This window comes from Jaculus jaculus, chromosome 17 (genome assembly GCF_020740685.1).
Source record: "Jaculus jaculus isolate mJacJac1 chromosome 17, mJacJac1.mat.Y.cur, whole genome shotgun sequence".
NCBI classification, from domain to species: Eukaryota; Metazoa; Chordata; class Mammalia; order Rodentia; family Dipodidae; genus Jaculus; species Jaculus jaculus.
In genome coordinates, this window is record NC_059118.1 from 18,771,333 (window position 1) to 18,792,656 (window position 21,324).

General features: G+C 51.7%; 2 protein-coding genes across 3 annotated transcripts; both read right to left on the reverse strand.

The window, feature by feature from the left end:
- Positions 1-893: 893 nt before the first annotated feature.
- Rassf1 (Ras association domain family member 1) lies at positions 894-13,582 on the reverse strand. 2 transcript variants are annotated; one of them, XM_004664274.2, is made up of 6 exons: positions 13,300-13,582; positions 9,595-9,701; positions 4,846-4,950; positions 4,350-4,647; positions 4,080-4,195; positions 894-1,773 (listed from the first exon to the last, which is right to left on the reverse strand). In XM_004664274.2, exons 1-6 carry the CDS (start codon positions 13,544-13,546, stop codon positions 1,627-1,629), a joined length of 1,020 nt encoding a protein of 339 aa, XP_004664331.1. In that variant the 5' UTR covers positions 13,547-13,582; the 3' UTR covers positions 894-1,626. The 2 variants fall into 2 exon arrangements, with proteins under 2 accessions (XP_004664331.1, XP_004664333.1); XM_004664276.2 differs by lacking the exons at positions 9,595-9,701; positions 13,300-13,582 and adding an exon at positions 8,904-9,170.
- A 275-nt stretch (positions 13,583-13,857) lies between these two features.
- Zmynd10 (zinc finger MYND-type containing 10) lies at positions 13,858-19,523 on the reverse strand. Its single transcript, XM_004664277.2, has 12 exons — positions 19,310-19,523; positions 18,610-18,718; positions 16,931-17,047; positions 16,771-16,824; positions 16,298-16,435; positions 16,105-16,193; positions 15,920-16,020; positions 15,343-15,515; positions 14,958-15,083; positions 14,544-14,665; positions 14,308-14,433; positions 13,858-14,221 (listed from the first exon to the last, which is right to left on the reverse strand). Exons 1-12 carry the CDS (start codon positions 19,399-19,401, stop codon positions 14,146-14,148), a joined length of 1,323 nt encoding a protein of 440 aa, XP_004664334.1. The 5' UTR covers positions 19,402-19,523; the 3' UTR covers positions 13,858-14,145.
- Between the last annotated feature and the right edge of the window lie 1,801 nt (positions 19,524-21,324).

Consider the following 21,324-nt stretch of genomic DNA (forward strand, 5'->3'; position numbering starts at 1 on the left):
CTGAGCATCCCAGGATGCGCTGCGAGACCCCAGGTCCAGCAGCAGACGCTGTCAGCTGGGACAGCTCCCTCCTAGGAAAGCCTTGGTAGTGTGGTTCTAGGGCTGGCGGGTCCAACGCACCGAGCCCAGGCTCCAAGGGGCGATTCAAATAGGTCACTTCAAACACGCCAGCACCCTGGCCTGTCGCAGGCCAGGTAACAGGATGCTCATTTAGCTCTTTGCCACAGCCTTGTTTCTGCAGATGTCACCCCTATATGGAATGGCATCAACCCTAAGGAAAATTAAGAAACTGGCCAAAAGGAACTTCAAATTTGGCCAAACCTCTTACTGCTACAGAATCTGAAAGAACACAAAATTCAGTGTCCTCAATTCACCAGAATGTAGGCTTCAGGAAAACAGTTGCTCTTGGTACATGTGCAGTATCTGGTCCACAGCACCAGGTTAGATATTTGGTAAAGAGGTTATGCCATAAAGAAAGAAAACAAAAAAGGCAGCCATGGTGGCACTCGCCTTTAATCCCAGCACTCGGGTGGCAGAGGTAGGATCACCCTGAGTTGGAAGCCACCCTGAGACTAGAGAGTGAACTCCAGGTCAGCCTGGACTAGAGTGAAACCCTACCTGGGGGGTGGGGGTTAGGAAGAGAAAGAAAACAAACAAAAAGGAATAAAGGTGTTATGCCATGGTTTCTCTCAGTGATTGGTGTGTTGATGGCTCCCCTAAACTATAGCTGCAACCTATTCTTGTCCCCACCATGACCTGAGCCTCAGTAGTCAGGCATACATCTCCTTTATATATTGGTCCCATGGTGACCTTACAAAGAATGTACTGTGAACCGGTCCATCACTATTGGGAGCCACTCACTGGGCCCAAAATAGAGAGCAGAAACCCAGAAGGATTCTTAAATCTTTATTCAGCCAATTCTCTCAGGCCAGGGGCCCTAATGATGACTGTCACCACTAATCCCTTTTCCCACACGAGGCATTCAGTTGAGGCCACAAAACATTACACACATTCACACACTTCATCAAAAGTATCTGAGGGAGACCCTGGCTTTGGCAAACAAGGAATGGGTCTGGCCTAGTGACATCCTCCTTGGAGGCTTTGTCACAGCACGGAGCCAGCCCTACCTGACCTCAGGGCGTGTGTATGAGTCAGAAGGCACTACAGAGGGAAACCCAGACGCTACCTCAGTTACCTGCCGTATTCTGGGCACCCACCCTTGGCTCTGTAAGGCTATCCCGAGACTTCATCCAAGACCCAAAATAACCTTTCTTTGTAGATGAGGGCCCCATCCCTACAAAATAACCCTGTTCTGTTTGTAGACTGTTCCAAGATTCTCACAGCTGAGACCCAAATTAAGGAAACTTCTGCTCCACCTCTGCTGCAAGCCTGGAGCAGCTACCCATGTTATGACCCAGCATGAGGAGCAGAGGGATGCAGAGCCACGCCCTGCTACACCCACTGGTGGACAGAGGGCCAGCTCCTTCCCTGTTCTCTCGACTCATTACCCCCCAACAGGGGAGGGCCTCTATGCACACTCATTCCTCAGGCCCCATGGGCCCTGTCACACTCACACGGCATGCTGTTGGCACTGCCTATTCTTCTGCCACCCAGGGGTATAAGAGGTCACCCCAAGGGGCAAGCGTGCAGGGCTTCTTGGATCTTCTGGCGGCAACGAGAGTACTTCTGCAGGATCTGGCGGAGATGTTCTTCTTCTTCCCGCTGCAGGATGCGCAAGAAGTTGTGTAGTTCAGGCATGCTGAAGGCATCCCACTGCAAAGAGGCGGGGGACATATGCAGGCATGGTCAAGCTGGAAGACCCTCCTCAGAGAAAACCAGCACATCATGGCTATACAAACTAGGATTGGGCTTCTTGGCATTAGACTGTTATTTTTGTTTTTTTCAAGGTAGGGTCTCAGTCTAGCCCAGGCTGACGTGGCCCAGGCTGACGTGGAACTCACGATCATTCTCCTACTTCTGCCTCCCAAGTGCCCAGTTATTTCCTGCCCGCCATCCCCTCCCTGCCCCCAGGTGATGTCTCACTCAGCTTCCAGGCTGACCTGGAACTATGTAATCTCAGGGTGGCCTCGAATGCACGGCAATCTTACTACCTCTGCCTCCAAGTGCTGGGATTAAAGGTATATGCCACCATACCCAGCTTGTTTTTATTTTTTAAGGCAAGCCCAACAGACTTGCCTCTTTATGTTTCTTTTTTTAATTTTTATTTATTTGTGAAAGAGAAGCAGATGGGGGGGGTGGACAGAGAGAAAGAGCACAACAGGGCCTCTAGCCACTGCAAACAAACTCCAGATGCATGTGCCACTTGGTGCATCTGGCTTATGTGGGTCCTGGGGAACTGAACCTGGGTCCTTAGGCTTCACAGGCAAGCACCTTTACCACTAAGCCATCTCTCCAGCTCTGAACTTTTTACTTACTTACTTATTTTTAAGTATGTGTATGTGAGAGAATTGGCAAGTCAGAGCTGGGCATGGTGGTGCATGCCTTTAATCCCAGCACTTGGGAGGCAAAGGTAGGAGGCTCGTCATGAGTTCAAGGCCACCCTGAGACTACATAGTGAATTCCAGGTCAGTCTGAGCTAGAGTGAGACCCTACCTCAAAAAACAAAAGAAAAAAAAATATTTGGCACATCAGGGCTTCAGCCACTATCTAGACATGTACGCCACCCTGTGTTCATGGGCCAAGACCTTGTGCGCTTGCGTCACCTTGTGTGTCCGGCTTACATGGGATCTGAAGAGTCCAACATGGTTCCTTAGGCTTTGCAGGCAAATGCCATAACTGCTAAGCCATCTCTCTACGCCTGTTTTTTTTTAAATTAATTAATTAATTTATTTATTTGAGAGCAACACACACAGAAACAAACACAGATAGATGGAGAGAGAGAGAATGGGCATGCTAGGCTTCCAGCCTCTGCAAACGAACTCCAGACGCGTGCGCCCCCTTGTGCATCTGGCTAATGTGGGACCTGGAGAACCGAGCCTCGAACCAGGGTCTTTATGCTTCACAGGCAAGCGCTTAACCGCTAGGCCATCTCTCCAGCCCTGTTTTGTTTTTTTGACACAAGGTCTCATTATGTATCATAAACTGTCCTTGAAGTTGTTATGTAGTCCAGGCTGACCTTTAACTTGTGATTCTTTTGACTCTGTTTCCTGGGCACTGGGACTATGGGTATGTGTCACTATGCCCAGGTGTTGGTATTTGTTGGAAGTCTATGCTGGGAACCCCATTAACAACCTCACATGCTAAGTGTTGCATCCACCAAGATATATCCCCAGCCCTCTTTTTACTGGGAGATGTGGCCGTGGTAGTATACACTGGTAGGTAAATGCTGAAGAGGATGAAGCAAGAGGGTTGTGAGCTCAAGACAGGGTTCACTGAGCTTCCCAGGATAATCCTGAACTCACTCAATCCTAGAAAGTTTTTGGTCTTGAACTTGGGGTCCTCCCAAGTGCTGGGATTAAAGGCATACACCACCATGCTCTGCTTGCAGCTTTTAAAAAATAATTTTATTATTTATTATTATTATTTTTTTTTGGTTTTTCGAGGTAGGGCCTCACTCTCGCCCAGGCTGACCTGGAATTCACTATGGAGTCTTACGATGGCCTCGAATTCACAGCAATCCTCCTACCTCTGCCTCCCAAGTGCTGGATTAAAGGGGTGCGCCACCACGCCTGGCTTTTAATTTTATTTTTGAGGTAGGGTCTCACTCTTGCCCAGCTTGACCTGGAACTCACTCTATAGTCCCACACTGGCCTCAAACTCACATATATCCTCCTGTCTCTGCCTCCTGAGTGCTGGGACGTGCACCACCACGAATAGCTCTATTTTTGAGGCCCACACTGACTCCAAAGTGCAGTAGTCCTCCTGTCTCAGCTTCCCAAGTATTGGGATTCTAAGTGTGAACTACCAGATCTGGCTTCTTAGGGTGGGCTCTAGGCCCTAACATGAGTGTCTTCAAAGCCTGAACTTTAGTCGCAACACACATATACACCTGGAGAGGCTGTGTGGGAACCTGTCCTTCAGCCCATCAACCTTAAAAAGAAGGAAAATTGTGTACTCACATTCACCTCCCCAGAGTCATTCTCCTTCAGGACAAAGCTCAGGGCTTTCTCACTGGGCCCTGCAAGAAGCCGTAGCTTCAGGGGCTGCTCATCATCCAGCAGTTTCCGGAAGTACACTGGAGGCCAGGCAAGGGGAAAGAGATGGGTGATTAGAAACAGGCATAGATCCTTTAGCCCCTGCATGTACAGGCATGTGCATGCATATATATATATATATATATATATATATATATATATCTCACACAGGATGGGCTGGGATAGAAAGCCTACCTTGGCCATGACGCTCAGCCCGCTCAAATAGTGCAAACTTGCGGGGGTCATCCACTACTGAGAATTTGCGCAGCAGGGCCTCAATAACCTCACGTGCCCGTGTGCGTGACAGAACATGCAGGTGCTTGATAGCATCCTTAGGCAGGTAAAAGGAAGTGCGGCGCCTCACAGCTGTGCTCCGTCCTGGGTTCTTCCGTGCATCATGTAAGGTCGGTGGTTTCTTGCTGGAGGGTACTGAGACAGGACGCACCAGTTTCAGTTGAACCTTAATAAAGCCTGTATAAGAGCCATCCTTGTTCTAAAGAGAGAGAGAAAGAGAAAACTATGATAGAAAGTTCCACTGGAGATGGCAGAGGTAGTCTACCTGGGGCAAGGCAGGGTATGCATAAATCACTGCTGGGACCCACCCAAGAATACCTTGGCCATGACTCCAGGCATCAGGCACAGGGCTGGGTTTCTGCCCCTCACCACACCCTTCCTGGAGCAGTCAACTCACCAGGCTCATAAACAGGTTGCTGTTGATCTGACCATTATATTCCTTGATCTTCTGCTCAATTTCAGCCTGAGAAAGATCAGGTGTCTCCCATACCACTGGCTCATCCTAAAAGACAAGCAATCATGGATATTGGACCCTTGAGAACCTCAGGAGTTTTTTTTTTTTTTTTTTTAATGTTTTTATTTTATTTATTGAGAGAGAGAGGCAGGCAGATAAGAGAATGGGCACACCAGGGCCTTCAGCCACCATAAATGAACTCCAGATGAATGCACCTCCGTGTGCAACTGGCTTACGTAGGTCCTGGGGATTCAAACCTGGGTCCTTTGGCTTTTTAGGCAGGCATCTTAACTGCTAAGCCACCTCTCCAGCCTGGACTTCTTAAAAAAAAAAAAAAAAAAAAAAGCTTTTGGCTGGGTGTGGTGGCACATGACTTTAATCCCAGCATTGAGGAGACAGAGGTAGGAGGATCGCCATGAGTTCGAGGCCGCCCTGAGACTTCAGAGTGACTTCCAAGTCAGCTGCCTTGGAAACTGATTTTGACTGTCACTGAACCCATCCACCTTGAACCTGTCACTGCTCCTGGTTCTGCATGCTATAGGTAAAACAGCAAAGACAGGTAGAAGAATCATCAGACTTCTTTCTGCTGCTGCTCTAGGGCCATTTCTGCACTGGATGCAGTCAGTCAGAAGTCAAGAAAACATGAAGGACTAAGTCATAGTATTTTACAAGGCTTTTAAATCCCAAGTACCACAAAATAAATAAAAATAAATAAATACAACTAAAACTGCAACTCCACTACACAGCTGATCCCAACTCCCTAGCTGGATTGGAGTTAGGGTTTGTCTTGGAGAAGGCAGCCCACACCACAGCAAGACTCACTCCGGCAGAAGGAAGTGTGGGAGCGAACACACAGCAGCAGTGCAGTGGGCTGGAGGGAAGGGGAATACCTACAATGTTAACACCCCTTAGTGGGGTTCTTGGAGCCGGCCCCACAACGTCACAGATACAGTGAAGAAATCCCTGGGACATACCATTTCACCTTGACTCAAGCTGCACAAGTACCAAGCAGAGGAGCTTCTGTGATTCCCTCTGCTGTCTGGAGATTTAGCCCAAAGACTTTTAACTCCACTACCTCCTTCAGAGACTGGACTTTTGCTGGAAGGGTGGAGTGTGGGTCAGGGCAGCCAGAACTCTGAACTTACTTTCTTCTACTGACTTACTTGGCCCCACTGCCTGAGGCTGATTTCCTGTTGACATCTGAATGGCCCTGGTTGGAATGGGAGTCTAACAAGCACAGCTGAGATCATCACTGACCAATGTTTTGTCTGGGGGAATTGTCACCAGCCCATCTCCTATAGAATGATACCATACCTAGCTCTCTGCCAGGAGAGCCAGGGTTTTTCCCATGCGGCTTTGGAGCCCTACCTTGTCTAAACCGCTGACAGGAATGACGGATGAGGGAACGGAGCGCAGCCCATAACCTCTTAGCAGCGTCTTCACCCGGACCCTGCTACTGTCGCAGTCAAGCAAAGGCATGGGGCTGAGGACCATGACTCAACAAGAACAGGGACTTAGAGGAGGGGTGGGAACTAATGTCCATTTCGTTTCCAAAGGTCTCTCATATGGAGCAAAGCACTCGGAAGTAAAAACTCTAGGAGAAAGCCAGGCGTGGTGGTGCACGCCTTTAATCCCAGAACACAGGGCAGAGGTAGGAGGATCGCTGTGAGTTCAAGGCCACCCTGAGACTACTTGAATTCCAGGTCAGCCTGGGCTAGAGCAAGACCCTAAAAAGAAAAAAAAAGGGGGGGAGAGGGAGGCGGCTAGACTAGAAGTACTACACTATCCAGTCAGGATTCTAGGGGAAGAAGTTTCTCTTTCTGTTTTCAAAGCTGCCAGATGGAAGAGAATTCCAACAATGTCCCAGAGGGATGTGCAGCAGGACCATGGAAAGTCCCTTCCCTCTACTCTGCCAGGGTGCTTAGTGACTGGTGGGATAGTTTTTCTTATCCTCACCTTCCTCAACACAAAGCCTCACACACGCTAGGCCAGTGACCACTGAACTACACCAGCAGTCCTAATGACTTTGCTTCCTCTCCGCCCCTGCCCCTTGAGTGACGCCGGGGAAGGCACCCAGGCCCCTCAGCCTGCTAGCCAAGCGCTCTACAACCAACCTACACCTTCAGCCCTGAGCCTCCCTTTCAACTGGCTGGCACCTTGAGCTTTTCCCACCTTTCTTATATAAGAATGGAAGTTGGCTCAGGCTGGTGGCATGGAGACAATCACAGGGCCAACACTGAACCGGATCCCTGACAGACATTTGGTCCGTAGGAAACTTTTAAAATCAAATTTCATTTAAAGCATCGTCTACAACTCCATTTTCTTTTCTTCTCTCTCTCTCTCTTTTTTTTTTGAAGTAGGGTTTCACCGCGAGCTCATGGTGATGCTTCTCCTACCTCTCCAGAGGCAGAGGTAGGAGAAGGAGTGCTGTGAGTTCAAGACCACCCTGAGAAGTGAATTCCAGGTCAGCCTGGGCTAAAGTGGGACCTTACCTAGAAAAACTAAAATAAATAAATAAATAAAAGAGTCCAGAGGTAGGAGGATTGCTGTGAGTTCGAGACCACCCTGAGACTCCATAGTGAATTCCAGGTCAGCCTGGGTTAGAGTGAGACCCTACCTCGAAAAACCAAAAAAAAAAAACACAAACAACAACAACAACAAAAAAAACCCCAAAATAAAATTCTGATGCTGGGCATGGTGGTGTACGCATTTAATCCCAGCACTTGGAAGGCAGAGGTAGGAGGGCCGCTGTGAGTTCGAGGCCACCCTGAGACTACAAGGTAAATTCCAGGTCAGACTGGGATAGAGTGAGACCCTACCTCGAAAAACAAACAAAAATTCTACTCCATTGCTGTCAACTATACTAAACTTCACAGTGCCATTTCTTCTTTTTTTAAAAAAAATTAAAACTTTTTTGAGAGAGTGAGCGAGAAGAAGAATGGGCGTGCCAGGGCATCCAACCACTGCAAATGAACTCCAGACACATGTGCCACCTTGTGCATCTGGCTTTCGTGGGTCCTGGGGAATCGAACCTGGGTCCGTTGGCTTCAAAGGCAAGCGTCTTAGCCACTAAGCCATCTCCACAGCCCACACGGTCCCATTTATTTCCAGATGTCCTGGCTTCTGTGCTCCTTTGAGGTATTCTGGCTCAGGAACAACTTATCTGAGCTTGGTGGTCACACCCACGACACCTCACCTCGACCTATGTCAGATAATTCAAGCGCACCGAGGAGATTCTGAGCGGTTCGGCTGCCCAGGCACCATACAATCATCAGGTAGCATCCAGGCAACAAGGACCTCTTGCCACTCCCTCCACCCCCAGACCTCAGGGCACTCTGACATTCTCGCCTTTTTCTGACTTAGAACGCTTGCAGCCCAAAACAAAGCTGTCTTCTTATCCATCCCCAGATCCTCTTTCTTTAAGTTCCTCATTGTCCACAATCTAGCAGCGGCTGGTGGCCGGCCAGAAGTAGGGAACTCAACTGGCCGATTCACGAGTTCACACGGAAAGGGCCGGACTCCCTTGTTCCTTCCCTCCCAGATAAACTTCTCACTTCCCGGGGAGGACCCCACCCCCTCCCACACCCCATCTCCCCCCCCCCCCCCCCGCCGGGAAATCGAGATGCTGCAGGACCGGGCTGCGTCGTAGGTTTTAGTCATAGGTTGGATAACGCCCGTCTCTGGTCCACCCCAAGCCACAGAGCAGCTTGCCCAGGCTCAACCGGTCCTGGGACAGGTCAAGGGAGAATCAAGAAGCCCTTTGGGACCCGGTACCGGCGCGTTGGAACCGGAGCGTTTACCCTGAACGGAGACAGCACACACTTCCGCGGGCCGGGGCCCCCATCTACCCACCCTAGGACCCAGGGAGCCATGCGGATGACAAGCCGCTCACCAACTCTCTGAACCGCAGCTTATCCGGGAAGGCCAGGGAGTGGGGGGGGGGGTCTTCGAGAGACCGCACCCCCCCTCGCCCGCAGCCCCGCAAAACCCCGGGCTCCCACCTGGTCCCGGCGCGGCCTGCGGACCAGCGAGGTGCGCGCCGTGAAGTACTGCTCGAGCTCCGAGTCCGAGTCCTCCTGGCTGCAGTAGCCACTGCTGGTCGTGCTGCTCCAGGTCATCTCGAAGGAAGGCGTCTCTGCCTCGCCCATCGCCGCCGCACCCGCCCGGCTCCCCTTTTAATCCAGTCGCTCGGTCGGTAGGTAGGTAGCTTCCAACCACCGCCCCGGGCGCTTGCCTGCGTGTGCGCGGGTCGGTAGTGCGCTTGCGCTGCGGCCGGAAACCACCCCCCGCCCCCAGTTCCCCCACACACATACACTTCTCCCTTCTCCTGCAACCGTTAGGACTGAAACGTACACCGCCCGCGTCGAGCTCTCGTCTCATTGGAGGGGAGGCACGTCGAGGGGCGGGGCACGCAATGCTACGTCTCGAGGAATGACCTCACGGCCCAGGCAGCACGGAACGAGTGCGCATGGGCAACAGTGCCGCCGGACCGGAAGTGGGTGCGGGAAGAGCGCGTGCGCCGAGCTTGTGCTTTCCCCCCCCCCAACACCCTCCGCACCCCCGAAAACCTCGGAGTTGTTCGGAAGCCGAGGCAGCCTCTCGGCCTCCGGGAAGTCGGCTGGCTAGTTAGGGAACGTTCTTTGTGCTCGTCCCTTCCCTTGCCCAAGTCTCCCCTTCGGGCCCCGCGCTCACCACGTTCGTGTCCCGCTCCAGCGCGGGATCCCAGCCTAGGTCCCGGGGCCCGCAGCAGTCCAGGCAGACGAGTGCGCGGCAACGGTAGTGGCAGGTGAACTTGCAGTCTGTAGAGAGGGCTGGCCGTGAGGCGGAGGGGCCCCCAGCTCCAGGTTTGGGAAGGGACCCAGGCACTGGATGGAAGCCCCAGAGGTGAGGGCCATTGCCCGCCAGATTGTGCCCGACTGCCCTTATAGCTCAGGTCCTCTGCAACACTTAGTGTTGGACCAAGGGCTTGTCTGGAAAGTGGCTGGAAGACCTACGGCATTTGTGTCTTAAGAATCGACTGCAGAGAGCTTCCCTGCCACCCCTTTTCTTAAAAACAAAAGCCTTTTAAAATCTGTTTTTTAATCTCCTTTCTTATGTGCTTTCTCAAACACTGATTTACACAAACTTTTGTTTTTTCGAGGTAGGGTCTTGCTCTAGCCCAGGCTGATCTAGAATTCGCTCAGGGTGGCGTCAAATTTATGGCGATCCTCCTACCTCTGCCTCCCAAGTGCTGGGATTAAAGGCGTGAACCACCATGCCCAGCTTTTTTTTTTTTTTTTTAATATGGACTTTTACATGAATTTGTGCATTCATTCTTGTGCAAGGGCCATGTTTAATTATTTCTGTCATAGTATATGTGCTGCCGAAGTAAGTAGTCTTTTCTTTTAATTTGGTTTTTCGAGGTAGGGTCTTACTCTAGCCTAGGCTGACCTGGAACTCACTATGTAGTCTCATGGTGGCCTCGAACTCACGGCGATCCTACCTCTGCCTCCCGAGTGCTGGGATTAAAGGTGTGCGCCACCACACCCGGCTTAGCAGTGGTTTTTTGAACAGGGTCTCACGTAGCTCAGACTCCTGATCCACCTGCCTCCACCTCCCAAGTGCTGGGATTTCAGGTTTGGTCACCCCACCCAGCGCAAGAACCTTTATTTAATTTTTTAAATCTTCTCTACCTATTGGTCAGGTTTGTCCCTCTTCCCAGACACTGCCCTAGTCAGGATCCTCAGCTGTCCATTTTCATCACTTTAACATCATTTGTTAAGCCAGGCATCGAGGCACACGCCTTTAATCCCAGCACTCCGGAGGCCAAATCTGTAGGAGAATCGCTGTGAGTTCGAAGCCATTCCGAGACTACATAGTAAATTCCAGGTCAGCTGGGACTAGAGCGAACCCTTACCTTGAAAAACCAAAAACTAAAAAATAAATAAACAAATAAAGTAAAATCATTTGTTTGCTCCTCTTGACTCCCAGGGACAAGGCCCTCTAGCTAGGTTTTCCTTGTTACTTCCACGTAATTCCTGCTTAGTTCCTTTGCTGGTTCTTTTATCATTTATTTCAATGTCTCACTCAAGCCCAGGCTGACATGAAACTCTGTAGTACCAGGCTGGCCTCCAACCAACAGTGATTCTCCTACCTCTGCCTCTGGAGTACTGGGGTGAAAGGCGAGTGTCACCTCGGCCAGCACTGGTTCTACGTTCATTTCCAGGCCTAATGGTTGACGTTCTGTGCTGTTATTTGAGAACTGCCCCGCTCTGTTAGTTACCTGTCGCTGGTCCAAGACCGTAGCACCGACCCTGCCCCCTTCAGATGAAATCCTATGTACAGCACCTTCATGTTGACACTGCGTAGAGATTTCAAGTGAACCTGGCCAAAATCTCACTGCTATTTCACCCCCACCCTTGCCACGATACCTATTCTCTGCAAAAATTGTTAATATTAACCCAGCTACTTGAGTCAAAACCTCAAGCTCATTCTTGATTCCTTCCTACTCTTTTTGCCGCTTGTGAAATACCAAAACTGTCCTGTTTCTCATCTCCAGAGCCACTTTATTTTCCCTTAAGAACACTACAATGGCCCAGTCCTTGCTTCTGCTTTATATTGTCACAAATTTCTGTGCTTAAATCAGGTCAGTTTATGACATACTCAGATAGTGAATGAGAAGGGTTCTGTAATCATACACAGGACTATATTACCGCCTCTAAATTCTTACATGGCCCAAAACACAGATTCTGAACCCAGCTGCACATTAGAAGTAACTGTAGAGATGGCTTAGACGTTAAGGCTCTTGCCTGTGAAGCCTAAGGACTCAGGTTTGATTCCCCAGTACCCACATAACTCCAGATGCACAAGGTGGTGCATGCTTTTGGGGTTTGCTTGCTGTGGTTAGAGGCTCTGGCATCCCCATTCAATATCTATCTATCTATGTCTCTCTCTCTGCCTCTTTCCCAACTCCCTCTCTCAAATACCTAAATAAGTAAGTAAAATTAAAAATTTTAAGCTCAGTGTAGTGGTGCATGCCTTTAATACCAGCACTTGGGAGGCTGAGGTAGGAGGATTGCTATGAGTTCAAGGCCACCCTGAGACTACATAGTGAACTCCAGGTCAGCCTGGGCTAGAGTAAGACTCTACCTCAGGGGAGGGAGGAAGGGGGAGATATATGGCTGAGTGGTTAAGGCACTTGCCTGCAAAGCTAAAGATCCAGGTTCAACTCTCTAGGACCCATGTAAGCCAGATACACAAGGTGGTGCATGCATCTGGAGTTCCTTTGCAGTGGCTGAAGGCCCTGGTGTGCCCATTCTCCCTGTCTATCTGCCTCTTTGTCTCTCTTGCAAATAAAGTAAAATAATAAATAATAAAGGTGTGAGCCACCACAAAAAAAATTTTTTTTTTTTGGTTTTCCGAGGTAGGGTCTTGCTCTAGCTCAGGCTGACCTAGAATCTACCATGCAGTCTCAGGGTGGCCTTGAACTCACAACAACCCTCCTACCTTTGCCTTCCTGAGTGCTGGGATTAAACGTGTGCACCACCACACCTGGCCACACACACACACACACAAAAAAAAAAAAAATAAATAAATAAAAATAAAATAAATAAATGTAGCTGGACATGGTGGTGTGCACCTTTAATAGCACTCAGGGAGGCAGAGGTAGGAGGACTGCCGTGAGTTCAAGGCCACCCTGAGACTGCATAGTGAATTCCAGGTCAGCCTGGCATAAAGTGAGACTCTACCTTGAAAAACAAAAACAAAAACAAACAAAAAAAACCTGGGTGTGGGGGTCCACGCCTTTAATCCCAGCACAGGGGAGGCAGAGGTTGAAGGATAGCTGTGAGTTTGAGGCCAGCCTGAGATTACATAGTGAATTCCAGGTCAGCCTGAGCCAGAACGAGCAAAAGGACCACTGTGTGTGTGTGTGTGTGTGTGTGTGTGTGTGTGTGTATGGCTGCGTTTCCTCTTTTAGCCCTCAACCCCCAATTCACTAGGCCAAATATACTAAACAAAGTTCCTACTTGCAGGGAGCCCAGCCAAGGCTCTTTCACCAGCTCCACTTCCATATGTAGGTAACTTCCTGTCATCCAGGAAAGAGGGAAGACTTGGCAGACCTGACGATGCAGGCTTAGAGCATTCACAGCAAAAGCTGTTCAAGAAGGGCCCCTGGGAGCATTAATGACAAACTTGAAAGCAGCACCTTATTCACGGGCAGTCGCCTTTGCCCAACTGTGTGCCCCAGCCACAGATGAAGTGTGTCAAGGGATAAAGTACCGCCTTCTACACTACGTGAGAGTGATGTATGGGGCAAGGTAACAGGACCTGGTCTATCCTGGTCTACGGGGCTCATCACCACCAGCCCCCCTGACCTCCCTTGACGCTGTCACTGGCTGTGTGGGGGCCTCTACTCACGCACGCACTGCAGACCCTTGCGCACGACGCCCCAGATGAAGTCGCCACAGAGGTCGCACCACGTGTGCGTGGCGGGCCCCGCGGGCTGGAAGCGGTGGCCAAGACCCGAGACCTGCTGCGCGGGATTGCGCGCGGTGCCGGGCGCGATGCGCACAGCGTTGGCACGCTCCAGCCGAGCGCGGCCTGGGCCGGCGTGCCCAGCCGGTGCCAGCTCCCGCAGCTCAATGAGCTCTGGCTCTGTCGACATGGCCTGGTCAAGCCCGAGCTTCGGGTGGACTCGGGGTGCTAGCGATCGTGGGGCGGGCCGGCGGGGCCTCGGGGCGGGCCGCGGCTTGGGCACCGCCCCCAGTGTCCTGGCTGGGCGGCGGGAAAGAGCGCAATGGAAATCTGGCCGGGCAAACAGTGTGGACCCGTGGCCCGGCGGGGCGGGGCGGGGCGTGGAATGGGGTGGGTGGGTTGGGCGTTCTCGAAAAGCCCCTTCTTCCTTCTAGCCATCGTCCCTGCTCTTCCGCCCTCAACGACGAGACCTCGACGACCGCAAAGTGCCACGCTGAGGGGAGCGTTCCCAGGGGCCAGCTTTACTGTGCTAAATGCAGAGGGCCCCCCATATCCAGCCATCGTCTACGGCTCCCACCCAGACCTCTTGGCCCAGTTCGCTGAGGCTGTAGCATGGGCAGGACAGGAAGTGGGGGAAGCCTTCGCTCGCGGATGAGTTAGCCGCTCTGTTTAGCTCAGCCTGTGCTCGCCACCAACGGAGAAACTGAGGTCTGGCAGGGCCCGGACAGAGATCCGGAGGTGGGATCTCTGGGTGGGTTGTTTTGGTCGGCCCTCAGGGGCTGCAGCCCCTCACTTGGATCTGTCACCTTGGGCTGCCAGAACGCAGGACTTCCTGTGCTTCTCCCAGTGCTTGACTTGGCACTCCCTGCAGACAAGGGACCCCCTTGAGGATGGCAGTGCTTTGTGGGGACCCGAGGATAGGGCGTAGTAACAGTCCCAGGATAACCTCACCTGCCGCAGTACCACTCTCTCTGGCATCTGGAGCAGCGCTTGGAGGCCTCTGCACCACAGTAAGCACAGCGGGGCCTCTCTGGGGACACTGCCTCTAGCACATCCAGCCTGTAGGTCTCAGCCCATCTGGAGGAAGGGTCAAGAGGACCCGAATGAACATGACAGGGAGGGGCACAGAAGCTTTCCTATCATGTCCATGCTTCCGGTGCGCCGACTCCAACTTAATCGGGTCTCACCTCCGTGCCTGGAGCCGCAGGTCTTGATCGGAGGGGCTAAACACATTCTGAAGCTGGTGCTTGGCAATCGCCTGCCACTTGCCTCTGTTCTCTTTCTCCAGCCGTTCCCAGATTTCTGGGATCTAGGGAACACGATGGCGAGGGGAAGGAAGTAGCTGGCAAAAGTTGACAGGGCTAGAGAGATGGCTTAACGGCTTGTTAACTTGTAAAGCCAAATGACCTAGATTCAACTCCCCAGAACCCACGTAAGCCAGATGCATATGGTGGCACATGCATCTGGAGTTGGTTTGCAGTGGCTAGAGGCCTTGGCATGCCCATTCTCTCCCTCCCGCTCTCTTTCTCTCTCTCTCTCTCAAATAAATAAATAAATAAGTTGATGGTGGTCCTGAGCAACTGGCATTCCAGATGCCTTACCTGTTCCAACACCAGGTCCTTCTTAGGAGGCTGTGTTTCAACTAGGGCCAAGTGGGCCAGAAAACCCTTCAGGTCTGCCAGGTTGGGCAGTTGGTCAAGCAGTGTGTCTGTGAGGAAGGCCTGAAGCTGCAAGGTGTCCAGGGAAAGTTGTGAAACAGGTGCTGGTGGGAGGGTTAAGGAATAGGGAGAGGGTCCCCAGGTTGAGGGTGCCAGTGGGGCAACTTATACAACAGTGACTGTTGTGTTACCTGAAGCCCAAGATCTGGAAAGGAGATGGGAGTTGGGTGGGCAAAGACAATAAGCAGGCATGGAATAGGGCTCAGGATAGGGTGGGGTAATTTGCCTGTTTCCCCCACCGCTGGGGCCATGGGGTGTAGCTCCCTACCTTGAGCAGCTGTCCCTTAGCAAAGCTCGTGAGGCAGTAGCGAGCCCGGGCCTCAGGGCTCAGCAGAAGGTTATACAGGGCGATCCACACTTGTCCATCCAATTTGCTCAGCTTTTGCTGCTCTGAGGGGGCCACTGTCTGCCAGCGGCCCCCCTCAAATTGCTGCAGCTTGCCTGGGGAGAAGAATCAGCTCACAGAGTGCAGGTTTTATAGTCTCCGAGTTGAGACAGCCAGCTCTGTGGCTGTTAAGTCCTTCTGGCAACACGAGCAAGCCCTGACCACAGGACTTGTCCAGGCTGTGGTATTGCTGGCCCCAGAGCAGGGTGACAGCCCTCCCTCGGTAACTCACTCATGGGCCTTGATGGCCACAGAGTCAAGGTCTAGGCCCATCTAGGTGCAGCATCCTGGTAGCCTATGTGCTAAGTGCCCCTTTGCATCGATTCTGAAGGATGTTCTGGAAGCAGCCAGCTGAGTCTTCAGCGGCTGGTCAAGTGGTGTGTCTGTGAGCCCCAAGCTGCAAGTTGTCCAGGAAAGGCCGCTGTGAGACAGGTGCTGGCCAGAGGGTCATGAATCTTACCTCCTTCCTGGCGGCTCCAGGGACTGTGCTCCAGCAGTTCCACCAGGAGGCAGGGCAAGTTGTGAGTGCTGAGCATGCGGCTCAAAGCGCTCAAAGAAAGGCTAGGGGTGGAGGGTGGGGGTCAGTAAGCAGGCCAAGTCTTCTAGCCTTCTACTGTAGGCCCCAAGCCCTAGAGGGAAGCCCACCTGTCCACACAGTCTGTGATGTAGCGAAGCACCGAGAGGGCTTTCAGTGAGATCTCAAATTCCATCAGTTCTGCCTGCTTCTGCAGCTCCTGGAGTGGGGAAATACAGGGTTCAAGCTGGGCCACTCCTGCCTGCACAAGCCTGGGGAAAACACACGTCTAGATTTTGTTAGCCCCAGGAAACCTGAGTTCACCTGCATGGGGGTAGTGTCCTGAAATCGCTCTTCCTCATGAGGGGCATCACGGCCAGTCCGAGCCACCAGCAATGTCAGTTTGCGGTGGCAGTAGTCCACCAGGTCCAAGATTGTGTCATCTGCTGACTCACACACCTCCTGGTTGGGGTGGGGGTGGAAAGGGTGGAGATGGAAACTTGCTATCTCTGAAGCAGGATTTCTTTTTATTTATTTGAGAGAGAGAGCGCGTGTGAGAATGGGCATGCCAGGGCCTCTAGCCACTGCAAACAAACTCCAGATGCATGTGCCATCATATGCATGTGGCTTTCGTGGGTATTGGGGAATTGAACTTGGGTCCTTAGGCTTTGTAGGCAAGCACCTTAACCCATCAGCCATCTCTCCAGCCCAAAACTTGCTCTGACGCCTTTCCACAAAGACACATCTGCCAGACTCTGGTTTGCAACAGTGGCCCATTGGCAGGGGTAGAGCCTCACCTTGTGAAAGAACACTGTCTCTAGAAGGTTGATGATAGAGGCCTCATGGTGTACCTACCAAAAAAAGACAGGGCCGGGGCTGTGAGGAGGGACAGAGCTGCCAGCTACCTCCCCCAGACCAGAGCCCCCTGAAGGGGTGTTAGCTGGAGGCTCAGCTCACCACCATGTATATGGGGAAGGTGTTCTGGGGCTTGAAGTCCTCTAGCTTGCACAGCACAGGAAACACCTTCTGCTTCCACATCTCTACTACAATCAGCTCTTCCACCAGTGTTGGGATCTTTGAAGGGCAGAGGAAAGAACAGGGATGAGATGAACCTCCCTTAGTCTGGAGCCCTCCCGTCTCCAGCTTGGCCTAGCTCAGCTCAGCTCGCAAACTCCCTTGAGCCCTTAAAGTCCCTCAAGCCCCGTAAGTACCCCTTGCCAAGTTCTGTCCTGCATGTGTACGTTAGACCTTCTTTTCTAGTTGCCGTTCACATCTCTGCGGGGACATCTCTCATGCCTCCCGTGAGTGGCCCCTGATGCCTTGTCCTCCCTTGCACTTGCTCATTCTCTTCTCCTCCATCCAGGCATTCCTTTTAGGTCAGCTTTCCTGCTCTTGTCCAGTCTCCTGATATTCTCTAGCCTGTCAAAGTGCCTGTGTGCCATGGGCTTACTCAGCCTTTTTTTTTTTAATGCTATTTTTAGGGCTGGAGAGATGGCTTAGCCCTTAAGACGTTTGCCTGCAAAGCCAAAGGACCCAGGTTCAACTCCCCAGAACCCACATAAGCCAGATGCACGAGGTGGTGCCTGCATCTGGAGTTCGTTTGCAGTGGCTGGAGCCCCTGAGTGCCATTCTCTATCTGCCTCTTTCTCTCTCCTCTCTCTCTCTCTCAAATAAATAAATAAATTTAATTAAAAAAAGTTATTTTTACTTATTTATTAGAGAGAGAGAGAGAGAGAGAGAGAGAGAGAGAGAGAGAGAGGGAGAGAGAATGGACGCAGGATGCACCAGGGCCTCTAGCCACTGCAAATGAACTCCAGATGCGCATGATACCTTGTGTAACTGTCTTACGTTGGTACTGGGGAATCAAACCTGGTTCCTTAGGCTTCAGAGGCAAGCACCTTAACAGCTAAACCATTTCTCCAGCCTTCACTCAGCCTTTTACTATGCCCCATCCCCCCCATCCCCTAGTAGCCAGCTCCATGTTTGGTGTTTTGTGCTCCTTGTGGAGGGACCCTTTGGTTATGTACTGGTGAGACCCCCCATCTATCCTCCAGGAAAGCATCTCTGTGGTTTCTGTGTCCTCTATCTCATGCCAGAAAGGCCGACCCCTTTCATGCTAAAGTCCTGCTTCCACTTTAATGGGGACTTACTCTGGCCTTACAGTCAATTCAGGGTGATGTTAGCACTTGGGTGCTCCTACTGCAGCCTAAGCGATTCTAGGATCCATGACTGTCTCCTTAATCAGCCCACTAAGGGTGCAATAGGAAAGGCATGGTGGTGAGGAACGCCTGTAATCCCAGCCCTTGGGAGGCCTGGGCTACAGAAGAAGACCTGGTCTCTTTTGGGTGCACATGTGTGTATACTTATTTGAGGTAGCGTCTCGCTTTAGCCTAGGCGAACCTGGAGTTCACTATGTAGACTTTGGTTGGTGTCGAACTCACAGAGATCCTCCTACCTCTGCCTCCCTAGTGCTGGGATTAAAGGCGTGTCACCATGTCCATCAAGACCTAGTCTCAAAACAAAACAAATGTAATGCATTTCTCCTTTGCCTTCAGGGAGGGAGGACAGGTGTGCCAGGACAGAGGGAAGAGAAAGGTAGGAGAGAAGGCAGGAATCCTGCTGTGACCTTGGCATACCTTCCCATGGGTGACCAGCAGCTCCTGGATAGGCTCACCCTGACTGACCGTGGCATCAAGGATGGCTTGCATGTTCAGCTTCTCCAGGTTCTCGTGTTGCTGGTTCCACCTGTCCCAAAAGGGAGGTGTGTATGTTTGGGTGCACAGGTTTGCATCAGGAGTGGGATGGGGAAGGGGGCTGAATCCTATTGAAACCTAACGTGATCCTGAGACCTGAGGCGGCTCGGGAGCCACGTATTTCTCTATCCTTCCTTCCTTCTTTCCCTTCTCTTCCCCTTTCTTCCTCCCTCCTCCGTCCCCTCCTCCCCTCTCCTCTCCCTTTCCCCTTCTTTTCCTTCCCTTCCCTTCCTTCTGCGATTTTTCTAGGCACGGTCTCACTCCATCCAGCCCAGCCTAACCTGGAATTCCCTGAGTAGTCTCAGGGTGGCCTCGAACTCATGGCGCTTCTCTTACCTCTGCCTCCCGAGTACTGGGATTAAAGGCGTGCATCACCAAGCCCGGTTTATTTGTTTCTATTTTATTTTATGTGTTTTTTTTTTTTTCGAGGTAGGGTCTTGCTGTGGCCCAGGTATATTTCTATATTGAAGAGCTTAGCATCCCCGCTTGGGGCCCCCTTCACTCTGGACAACCCGTTCTGCAAGGTCAAGTCCAACTCCGGCACGCAAGGACCGGGCGGCTCCACCTGAGCGAGGTGCCTCACCCCTCAGAGCCCAGCTCCAGCAGCTGGAAGCTGCGCAGATTCCGCACCAGCACGTCGGCCTCGCCGGGCAGCAGCAGCTCCAAGTCGCCCATGTCGGAGCCAAGGGTTTGCTTGATCTCAGGCAGCAGCAGGAACGGGGGATGGGGGTGGGGGGCCACAAACTTACGGACTACAGACACCCGCGGGACAGAAGTTTGGAACTGCACAGTTTGTGGGGCGGTTGAGGCGCGTGGGTCCTGTCGCCACGGTAACCGGCTTGGCGCCTGCGCACTATGGCCCGCCCCCCCCTTCGCCAAGCCTACCCCGTTGTCAATAGCGACCGGGTGGGTGGCGGCCCGCGTGTCTTGGGAGTTGGGAGTCCTGCCTACTAGACTGTCCTCTGACCCTCACGGCAGCCTGCACAGAGGTAGAGTGACCCTGGTCTTCACCAGCCCCTCCTGCACCGCGTCGTAGCCTCCGGGATGCCCCTCCCTCTCCCGTGCCTCCACCGGTTGGCTCTGCCCAGGGTCCGCTTCGCTCCACCCTAGTCCAAGCTGCCATCGCCTCTCGCGGGGTCCCTGCAGCGGCCTCTTCACTAGGCTGATTGGACACCGCTAGACCCTTCCCAAGGACCAAGGTTCAGTTCCTCAGCTCTCGAGTAAACCAGATGCACAAGGTGGCCCAGGTGTCTGGAGTTCATTTGCAGTAGCTGGAGACCCTGGCGCACTCATTCTCTCTATCTGCCCTTTTCCCTCTCGCATTATCTTAAAATTATTATTATTATTATTATTATTTTGGTTTTTTGAGGTAGGGTCTCACTTTAGCCCAGGCTGACCTGGAATTCACTGTGTAGTCTCAGGATGACCTCAAACGCATGGCGATCCTGTCTCTGCCTCCTGAGTGCTGGGATTAAAGGAGTGCACCACCACACCCTGCTTTTAATATAGTTTTAAAAAATATTTATTTATTTGAAGGAGGGAGGGAAGAAGAGAGAGAGAGAGATAAGCAGAGAAAGGCAGATAGAGAATGTGGGCACCAGGGGCCTCCAACCACTGCAAACGAACTCCAGACACATGCACCACCTTGTGCATCTGGCTTACGTGGGTCCTGGGGAATCAAACCTGGGTCGTTTGGCTTTGCTGGCAAGCACCATAACCGCTTAGCCATTTCTCCAGCCCAGTATTTTTTTTCTTTAAAGAGGTTACACACTGGGCATTCCTGTGATTCCTCCCTTTCCCTGGCAGGAGGGCAGCTCAGTGGTGACCACCACTGAAGTACTATGCTTACCTGGCTTGCCAGCAGCTCTGTGGATGTACCTCTTGCTCTCTGTCCTACCTCAGCACTTTTGAGTTTGGGCTTCCTTTTCTTTTTTTTCTTCCCTACCCTCCCTTCCTTTGAGAAAGGGAGAGAGTTCTGGGTGCACTGAAGCAGGCCTTCCTGTCACTGCAAATGAACTCCAGACGCATGGGCGACTTTGTGTGACTGGCTTATCGTGGGTACTGGGCAGGCAGGCTTTCCAAGCAAGTACCTTGAGTCATCTTTCCAGCCTGTTTTTTAAAATTTAATATATTTTACTTATTTAGTCATTTATTTGAGAGAGAGAAATAGGATGGGAGGGAGGGAGAAAAAGAGGGAGAATTAATGGGCACACCAGGGTCTCCAGACACTGCAAACAAACTCCAGATGCATGTAACCCCTTGTGCATCTGGCTTACATGGGTCCCGGAAAATTGAACTGGGATCCTTTGGCTTTCCAGGTAAATGCCTTAACTGCTAAACCATCTCTCCACTCCCTCCAGCCCTGTTTTATTTCATTTTTAAAATATTTCATGCATTTAGAGAATGAGGTAGATAGAGAGAATGGGTGCATAAGGTCTCTAATCACTGCAAATGACCTCCAGACACATGGCATGCACCACCTTGTGCGTCTAGTTTTATCTGGGTGCTGGGAAATTAAACCTGGTTTTTCAGTCAAGTGCCTTACCAAGCTAAGCCATCCCTCCAACCCTGACCTTTTTTTTTTTTTCTTCTTTTTTT